This window comes from Podarcis bocagei (assembly GCF_964188305.1).
Source record: "Podarcis bocagei genome assembly, chromosome: 13".
NCBI lineage: Eukaryota > Metazoa > Chordata > Lepidosauria > Squamata > Lacertidae > Podarcis > Podarcis bocagei.
This window is the reverse complement of record NC_138138.1, coordinates 35470808-35481026: the sequence shown is the minus strand read 5'-3', so window position 1 is coordinate 35481026 and position 10219 is coordinate 35470808. Positions and strand designations below refer to the sequence as shown.

At 48.8% G+C, this 10219-nt stretch overlaps 1 protein-coding gene across 1 annotated transcript; it reads left to right on the top strand.

The window, feature by feature from the left end:
* Nucleotides 1-846: 846 nt before the first annotated feature.
* Nucleotides 847-9738, top strand: LOC308571805 (serine protease 33-like; the record flags this gene model as incomplete). Its single annotated transcript, XM_081167428.1, has 6 exons — nucleotides 847-861; nucleotides 2504-2612; nucleotides 3166-3331; nucleotides 4621-4898; nucleotides 5520-5698; nucleotides 7484-9738. The coding sequence occupies 6 exons, from the start codon at nucleotides 847-849 to the stop codon at nucleotides 7739-7741; spliced, it is 1005 nt and encodes a 334-aa protein (XP_081023554.1). The 3' UTR covers nucleotides 7742-9738.
* Nucleotides 9739-10219: the final 481 nt, after the last annotated feature.

Genomic DNA, 10219 nt, shown 5'->3' with positions numbered 1-10219 from the left:
TAGGCTGTCCATTCAGCTTTTCTTTGGATAGGAATGATCCAGTTCTATGGGAGAGGAGTTGGGGGGCTCTGGTAGGTTGTGAGGTGGAAGGATCTGGGAGCAAGGCTACTACAAGAAGTATATTGGAAGATTCGGGACACACAGAAGAAAGGACGTCTCCACATGACACATAAACTCCGGAAATAGCGTTGGCCGCTGACTTGGATGGCTTTAAAAGATCAGACCAATTTCATGGAGCACGGAATCATAGAACTGTAGAGTTGGAAGGGACCACAAGGGTCATCTAGTCCAACCCCCTGCAGTGCAGGACCCTTTTGCCCAATGTGGGGCTCAGACCCATGACCCTGAGATGAAGCGTCTCATGCTCTATCGACTGAGCCAGCCACAATGTCTATGCCCTCCTTCCATTGTTGGAGGCAGGATGCCTCTGAGTGCCAGTTGCTGGGAATCTCAAGTGAGCTTTTGCTTTTAGGCTTCCCACAGAGAGCTGCCCACGGTGAAAACAGGATGCTGTACTAGGTGGGCCATTGGCCTGATCCAGCAGGGGTCTTCTTATGAGAAGGGAATGGGCCACAGTAGGGAACCCTAGAAGCTATGAAATTCCCAAATGATATACTGGGATGCTTGCGTATGATGATTTGCCTCAGCTGGACCAAAATGGTTTCTGCCTCCATACCCCTCATGAAAGCTTTTGGTTTCTTTCTTGCTCCATGTTAGGTGATGCAATGATGCAACGCCAGAGAGAAAGGGAGTTGTTTGTTGTCAGTGTGGTGTAGAACGTTAGACTAGAACCCACTCAAGTCATGAAGCTCACTTCACCAGTCAGCAGGGCCAGATTTAGGTTTGATGAGGCTGCTGAAGGTAACGGGGCTTTTTATATGTCCAGTTGTTCTTTGCCAACAACAAATTGCCGCTGTTTTTGTTGTTGAATACAGTGGTACCTCAGGTTACATACGCTTCAGGTTACAGACTGCTAACCCAGAAATAGTGCTTCAGGTTAAGAACTTTGCTTCAGGATGAGAACAGAAATTGTGCTCCGGCGGCGCGGCAGCAGCAGGAGGCCCCATTAGCTAAAGTGGTGCTTCAGGTTAAGAACAGTTTCAGGTTAAGAACGGAGCTCCAGAACGAATTAAGTACTTAACCCGAGGTACCACTGTATATGCTACATGGTAATTTATGGACCTAATACAGGGGTCAGCAAACTTTTTCAGCAGGGGGCTGGTCCATGGTCCCTCACACCTTGTGGGGGGGGGCGGAGTATATGTTGCCATGATGATGACCCACATTTATGGCAAAAACCCTTATTAGGACTAACCCCAATGTTGCCCAAATGTGATCCTTTTTTTGGGGGGGGGGGGTTCCTTCATATACCCATGCTGCTTCCTTTGCATTTTACGTGTTGACTGTTATTATTTCTCTCATAAGGTGGGGTGGGGGGCTGAGGTAAGTGTGCCATTCCTGTCAGCCCTGTAGAGCAAGTGCACATGCGTGGGTGAAGGGAAAAGCCGTTGGCCACGTTAAGTCAGGCCAGCGCCGCTCAAACAAAAATGTTCTTTTCCCCGTGTGAGGGAAGATGAGATGGCGGCTATTTACCTTTCCATGGCTTGCATCTTGTAGCTAATGGGCGGCCTCCCCAGCAGAACACAGCTGCCCAGGCACTCCCCACTTCCTTTTGTGGGGAGCACCACTGCCACAGGCACCTGTGGGCATTGCTCCCGAGGCGCCTCCGAGCCCCTGACGCTGCAACTGCCCTTCCTGAGGTTAGTCGCAGGCAGCTCCATGGTGGAAATCCGCACTGTGGCTCCTTTTCCCTCTTCCCCACCCCTCACCCTGGAGGAAAAGATGGCTGCACGCGCATGACAGATGAAGAAGGGGCTTGTCTCGAGCAGCTCCCTCCTCACTTTTGACCCCCAAGCCTGACTGAGTCGCAAAAATCATCACACGCGGGCGCTATGCTGGCTGCCTGGATTCCGGGACTGTCAGTGGGCCGGCTCTAGAAGGAAATTGGGCCTGATCCAGCTCGCGGATGAAGTATATTAATAGTGAAATACAATTAATAAGAAGAATATTAATAGTGAAATAATTATTAAGCTCTAACTTAAAATGATGTAGGTTTTATTTTGTTTTTTAACCTATATTTTGGAAATGTACATCCATTTTTTTCCCCTTTAAATTTTTTTGCGGCCTCCAAGAGAGTGGGGCCCTAAGCTATAGCTTGTTTAGCTTATACGTAAATCCGGCACTGCCAGTCAGTATCTCTCAGCCTAACCTACCTCTCAGGGTTGTTAGCATAAAATGGAACGGGGAGAAGCATGTACATACACTACCTTGAGCTCCTTGGAGGAAAGATGGGATAGAAATTCAATTATGAATGAATGAATAAATGAAATCCAGTCCTGGAGAAGAAACAACCCCTTGGTGTTCTGCCACACCCCAGGCTTAGTGGCATTTCACCACGGACCAGATTTTGGAATGTGGGAGGGGGTGGGGCTGTCAGGAATAGGACAAAAGTGTTCAGTCCAATCTCCGCCTTCTAATTCCAATCATCTCCCCTTATTTTGACCCTGTCTCATTTTCTCTTGCAGGTGCTGAAAATGCATCCACACAAAGAGGTGAGAGAGGATTTCTGGGAAGGGATACCCATACCCCCCCCTCCTCCAAGAAACCAGTGGGATCAGGCTCCAAGGTGCCTCTGGAAAAGTTGCTTCCATTTCCCTGGACTCAGAGAGATAGACCCCTTCTTGTTTAATATCCCGGGCCCCCTCTCCCCCCCCCCACAACTCTTTCTGCCCCTCTCCTTTTAAAAAACAACAACAACCAAGAGAAAATTTTGGTGGGTCCGCCAGTTTGAAGATGGACATATTTCTAAGGCCACTGGAAAAACACAGGAGGACAGTGATCTGACTAGAGCGAGTGGCACGCCCCTGTGTCGTTTTATTGCCATCTCAGTCCTCCACCTGCAGGCAAGTTCTGCAGAGCAGCATCCCAACCCAGAGCTGCCCGCTCCCAGCTCTGCCCCGGGAAGACAAAACTATTAGCCGCAACATTTAGCGTGGCTTACATTTGCTGCAGAATTGCAATGAAACCGCATCGAGGGTGATGCTCGCCCGCTTCTCCTCCCCTCTCTGCCCCATGCCTGACGCCTCTCCCCTCGTTCCTTTGCAGCCTGCGGAAGGCCCCACGTGTTCGCCCCTCGGATCATCGGGGGGAAGAAGGCCGACGAAGGGGAATGGCCGTGGCAAGCCAGCATACGAAGGAACCGGCTGCACATTTGTGGAGGAAGCCTGGTCTCGTCCCAGTGGGTGGTGACGGCTGCTCATTGCTTTGAAGGGTGAGAGGGAAAGGACGCGGCTTTGCACTGCTCCACTAGAGGGCGGTCGAAGGACAGTGTAAGGGAGAAGGAGCAATATTAGTTCAGGAAGGGACCGATGTGATGCTTGCAATTATTTAGGAATATATTTACGGCACTGGCTCTGATGGTCTTCTTTTATCTCAGTTACTGAGAATGTGTGTATTATTGCCCCATTGACTTCATCCAGCGCCCCCTGCCTGCTTGCCTTCCTTTTTCCAGCCAGTAATGGGGGTTGCCCTGCCTGTCGGCTTTCTTTGCCTCACTCTCAGGGATGCCCTTAGGGAACTCAGCAGGGAAGAGGACAATGAGAACAAAACTGTAATTAGGCTTCTCAGAAGTAAGTTCCGTTGGGTTTCCCCAGGGATGATGTAAGACATTTTGGTGCCTGGTGTAGAGCAGCAAATAGCAACTCTCTCCTTCCCCAAGTCAAGGCAGTTCAGTTATTTTATTTTTTTATTGATTGATTATATCCCACCTTTCCTCTCAAAGGAGCCCAGGGCAGCATTTTAGACCACATCGACACAATACAGTCAAACACGATTATACCACTTTAAACAGTCATGGCTTCTCCCACCCCCCGCCCACAAAATTTTGGAAGCTATAGTTTATAAAGCATGCTGAGAGAAGTTAGCAGCAGGGTGTCCCCCCCCCCAGTCAGAGCTCACCAGAGTTCAATTCTGGCACCTCTCAGGTAGGTGCCATTGCTATTATTCTATGAGAACAAGGAAGAAGTTTGTGGTGAGCTCTGGCACTTCCTTTTCTAGAAAAATAGCACTGGTAAGAAGCCCCTATTTCTCTCATGGAGCTACAGTTCCCAGAGTTCCCTGGGAAGAGGGATCCATGGTTAAACCATTCTGAGAATTGTAGCTCTGTGAGGGGGAAGCCGCGACTATTTAAAGTGATAACAGCACTTTACATGTATGTTGTAAATATGGCCTAAAAAGTACTCTGTGTGGGCGTAAAAATGCCACAAGAACAAATGTCCTATCAATTGCTGCTCTTTAATTACAGCTGAAATAATCTGCCCGAGGCAGCTGCCTCACTCTACCAAATGGTAGGACTGGCTCTGGGCTTCCTCCCTGCCAGGTGGCTATAGGATTGCAGCCTTAGGGTGCAAAGTGCTTGACGGTTAATAACCCTAAGTTACCCACCAGGCAAACCTGTGAGGCAGAGTAGGATTAGAGGATGTCTTTCATCAGGGCTGAGGTGGGATTTGAATCCAGGCCTTCCTACCGCACAAGATGCTTATTGTTCCTTGTCTCTCACAGGCCACTGAACCTACCCGAATTCCGAGTAAACTTGGGAGAATACGAGCTCCCCAAGCCTTCGCCCAGCATGGTCTCCTCTGCTGTCAGCCGGATCATAGTGCACCCATCTTATGCTGGAGAAGGACTTAGTGCTGATATCGCCCTGATGCAGCTGAAGGAGGCAGTCAATTTCTCCCGAACCATCTCCCCTATCTGCCTTCCGAGCTCTTCGGATCCTGACACCTTCCCTGTAGGGATGGCGTGTTGGGTTACTGGCTGGGGCCTCATCTCTGCAGACGGTAAGAACGGGTTGTAGTGCCATCTGCTTCAAGGCAGTTCATTCACATCAATGGCCCTGAGTTGGTCATGTCTGCTAATTTAAATGGGTCTACTCTGACTGGCAAAGGGACACGGGTGGCGCTGTGGTTTAAACCACTGGGCCTAGGGCTTGCCGGTCAAAAGGTTGGCGATTCGAATCCCCACAATGGGGTGAGCTCCCATTGCTAGGTCCCAGCTCCTGCCAACCTAACAGTTCGAAAGCACGCCCAAAAGTGCAAGTAGATAAATAGGTACCGCTCCGGCAGGAAGGTAAACGGTGTTTCCGTGCACTGCTCTGGTTTCAGTGTTCCGTTGTGCCAGAACGGTCATGCTGGCCACATGACCTGGAAAAACTCTCTGTGGACAAACGCCGGCTCCCTCAACCTGTAAAGCGAGATGAGCACCGCAACCCCAGAGTCGCCTGTGACTGGGCTTAACTGTCAGGAGTCCTTTATCTTTTTAAACTCTGACTATGACCGGAAGTTGCCCAAAGGGGAAATGCATTTGGGCTGAAAAAAGGGGTTCACCACGTCTGGTCCAAATGGTATATCCTGTTAAGGGATATTGTGGCTGATCTTGGTCCTTTGCTATCCTTGTCTTAGGCTACTTCATGGCTCGGACGTTGCAGGAGCTGGAAGTGCCAATCCTAGGCACTGAGGAATGTGATCAGATGTTCCACGAGGACTCCAATGGCACCGAGACTGTGCCTCTGGGCCACCGGTTGATCTACAAAGACATGATCTGTGCTGGGTACCCAGATGGAAATAAAGACACTTGCCAAGTAATTGTGGACCAGAGCAGCAGATTAAGGGCAATGGAAACTGGGGAGGGGTCAGGGAGGAAGCAACTGGCAGCTAGGATGAGAGGGTGACTGTGGATTAGGATAGATCAGGGCAGAGCCAGAACCTGCCTTCAGTACAACAGTTCAGTCCTTAAAAATACAGGTTCTGAGAGAAGTGGGTCTTTGGGGCACTTCCAGACAAGCCACTGCTTTTAGGTGGGAATTCAAGTCACATACTGGCAAATTCAGGTGGTACAATTATTGTTGACTGGGAGTTTTCCCAAAACACTGTCAGACTGTTGTGATCAAGAAAGCACTGGAAAGTGTGGGATATAACACTTGCATCGAAGCAACCTTGTCTAGCCTCCCTGCAGAGAAATCAGAACGGATGCTCATTAAATAGCCAACGTCGTCTGATCTCCCTGCAGAGAAAGCAGGATGAGAATGCTCAAAGAGGTTGTCTGGAAGTGCCCCTGGTTTCTGCAAGAGGTTTATCTGAAGACCTTGGAGCCTTCCAACGCAAGAGGGACAGTGGGTGCTTCCAGATGAGTGCTTAATATTGCAAATTCAGATATTGCAAATGGGCCATTGGAACTAGAGATGGGGGAGAAATCTGATTCCATTGGTATTTAAAGGCTACGTTGCCACATTTGCATCATCTGAAACAATATGTGGACTGAAATGTAGTTCTCCAGCCAAGCAATATGTGCAAAAATGCATATACTAGGGTAAAACGTGCCTATAGATGCATATGTTAGTGAAAACCACATACAAAAATAACCTTGGTATCTCCACTTTGATCGCCGGAGAATTGATGCTTTTGAATTGTGGTGCTGGAGGAGACTCTTGAGAGTCCCATGGACTGCAAAAAGATCAAACCTATCCATTCTGAAGAAGTCAGCCATGAGTACTCACTGGAAGGACAGATCCTGAAGCTGAGGCTCCAATACTTTGGCCACCTCATGAGAAGAGAAGACTCCCTGTAAAAGACCCTGATGTTGGGAAAGATTGAGGGCACAAGAAGAAGGGGACGGCAGAGGACACGATTGTTGGACAGTGTTATAGAAATGACCAACATGAATTTGACGAAACTCCGGGAGGCAGTGGAAGACAGGAGTGCCGGGCGTGCTCTGGTCCATGGGGTCACAAAGAGTCAGACACGACTAAACGATTAAACAACAATATCCACTTTAAGGATCAGGCAGCAAGTGATAAGAAAGTCCCTTGCCTGAGACCCTGGAGAAGTGCTGCTGCCAGCCAGGGTAGACAATATTGGGCTAGATTACATAGTAGTCAAAGGTAAAGGTAAAGGTACCCCTGCCCGTACGGGCCAGTCGTGTCCGACTCTAGGGTTGTGCACCCATCTCACTTAAGAGGCCGGGGGCCAGCGCTGTCCGGAGACACTTCCGGGTCACGTGCCCAGCGTGACGAAGCTGCTCTGGTGAGCCAGCACCAGCGCAGCACACGGAAACGCCGTTTACCTTCCCGCTATAAAGCGGTACCTATTTATCTGCTTGCACTTAAGGGTGCTTTCGAACTGCTAGGTGGGCAGGAGCTGGGACCGAAGGACGGGAGCTCACCCCGCTGCGGGGATTTGAACTGCCGACCATGCGATCGGCAAGCCCTAGGCACTGAGGTTTTACCCACAGCGCCACCCGCGTCCCGCGTAGTCAAAAGAGGTCTACAAATACTGGAAAATGAATGAATGAATGAATGCACAAAAAGGCTGGCCTTTTATAAGGCAATCTATTATATTTCCTTGTCTTTCTCTCCCCCTCTCTCTAGGGTGACTCTGGGGGCCCTTTAGCTTGCAAGCAGAATGGCACCTGGTTCCTGGCTGGAGTGGTGAGCTTTGGGGTGGACTGTGCAAAGCCCAAGCGGCCAGGAATCCACACACGGGTGACTTCCTACATGGACTGGATTCAGCGCACCATGGAAGAGAAAGCAGCCCATGGTGGCGGCGATGCCCATCTCTTGAGTGCCAGTTCTGCCACTCCCTTGCTTCTACTTCTTCTCCTAGTCTTGACCCACAGCCTTTGGTGACCCATGCTGCCTGCACACTTGGGGCTTCAGAATGGCCATCTTGTGTTGATAGGTTGGATCAACCAGCTCAGAGTGACCGGACTCTGGTCTTCTGTAGGCTGAGCCTGAAGCAGAGGACTTCAAGGACAGAAGAAGAGTCCTGCTGGACCCATCAAGACCAACATCTCGTTCTCATCAGGGCCAACTGATGCCCAGGGGAAGCTTGCAACAGCAGCTTTTCCCACCTACGATTCCCAACAACTAGTGTTCAGAAGCGTATCACCTCTGAATATTTTAAACAGCTTTGCCACCATCTGAAAGATTGCCCTGTTTTTGTTCAATAGGTGAAGAGGAACAATGTGTAACTGAAAGAGGAAACAGAAGCAGAAGTAGGGTCAAGAGCCATTAAAATAAGAACAGAGCACATGGATCTGCAAGGGGTACTTTTCTTCAATGTGCCAGCCAGCCAGGCACACCTTCTTTCAGGCTACTCCATTCCATCTGTCTTCTGTCCTTCCCCACCCAACAGCCAATCAGCATTCTATGGCTACTGTACTTTTTTTTTTGTTCTGCAAAACTTTGAGTGCCTTCAAACCTGCCAGTACCACCCCTGCTGTGGGTGGATAATGCCATTTTGGTTACATAAGGATCATAGCTCTCAGAGCAGGAGGTCAATATTAGTACATAGGCTTAGCAGATGGCAGTAGAAAGAATGTAGAGGAATAACAGAGAAATGAAATGAAATACAGATCGGTAAAAGATAAATGTAACTCAACCGGTCGAAATTAAAAGGGTACTTTTCTATGTAACAATGGACCATTTCCCCAATTCACAAGTAATTTAGACATAGGGGGTGGAGCCTTTGTGGGAGAATATCCTGGTGGCTTTTGTCCAGGCGACAGATGTTAGGGCAGCTTTTGCCAACCTGGTGCTGTCCATATATTTTGGACTGCATCTCACATCAGTGACAGCCAGCATGGCATGAGGCTGCTAGGTAAAGGTAAAGGGACCCCTGACCATTAGATCCAGTCGTGACCGACTCTGGGGTTGCAGCGCTCATCTTTCTTTATTGGCTGAGGGAGCCGGCGTACAGCTTCTGGGTCATGTGGCCAGCATGACTAAGCTGCTTCTGGCAAACCAGAGCAGCTCACGGAAACGCCGTTTACCTTCCCGCCAGAGTAGTACCTATTTATCTACTTGCACTTTGATATGTTTTTGAACTGCTAGGTTGGCAGGAGCAGGGACCGAGCAACGGGAGCTCACCCCGTTGCGGGGATTCGAATCGCCGACCTTCTGATCGGCAAGTCTAGGCTCTGTGGTTTAACCCACAGCGCCACCCACGTCCCATACATGAGGCTGCTAGTCCGCTTCAATTTTAATCATACAGTGCTGTGAACATGAGCAGTAGCTGGTAACTGGCCCCTGTTTGAACATCCAACCAACAAGAAAACCCCACAGGTATGCTTCAACTGTCAGTCTTTATCTGAGACAGTCCCTGTTTCCCTGTACCCATCCCTTGGAAAAAGTCACTGCTAATATTTTGCCTCCTGGATTGGTTTTCAGAGATGCCTTTGACCATGAGGGTTAGAACTGGGTGTCGGTCTGTCTGTTTGTAGAGTAAGTGAACACAGGAAGGGGGAAATTCAGCCATATATAATGAAGTGCCATGTTTCACTGAGATAGAACTAGCCAGACAATGTTGGTATCAAGATGCAAATCTGTAGAACAGAAGCTATGAGGTGATCTCAACTAAGACAAATACATCTCACAGACACCTCACAGTGACCAGGAAACACTCTCCCGGGTGAGCTGCTTATTTAGCACAAAATTGGCTTGGAGATTATACGATGTCCACTGTTTATTGAGCATTCATTGTTTGCACTCATTTGTTTTCACTGAGCTATGGGGAAAGGGCTGTAGCTCAGCAGAGGAGCATCTGCCTTGCATGCAGAAGGTCACAGGTTTGATCCCCAACATCTCCAGGCAGGACTGGGCATGTCCCTTGCCTGAAACTTTGGACATCTAATAGTCTGACTTCATATATGGCAGCTAGCGTCCCGTGTTTCAATGAGATTATATAGCTCCCTGTCAACCAGTGGTTATTGGGTTTTCCTGTTGCTTTGCATACTCCAAAAATCCTGTCTTTTTTGTATTTAGTGAGTTTGTTGGACTACAGCGCTTTAATCCCCTTTGACTGTGAAAATTTACATTTTCAATTGGATTCCTCCTGTGAAACAGTGACAGTCTAGATCACCCCTTTAATTTTTTCCCAATGTGATAGTACCAAAGCATTGGTACACATGCTGAATGCACATTTAAAATTGTGCAAAAAAAAAAAAAAAAGTTCCTAAGGAAGGTAATTCTCCAAAGGTGCTGACAAATGACACTGTTTGGATTGCAAAACTGCCTTTGGTAATCCCAGGTATGCAGCTGAGTGATGAGAGGAAAAGAGTGCATGAGTATTCAAAGAGTGCAAGAGCCAAAACATTTGTAAATATA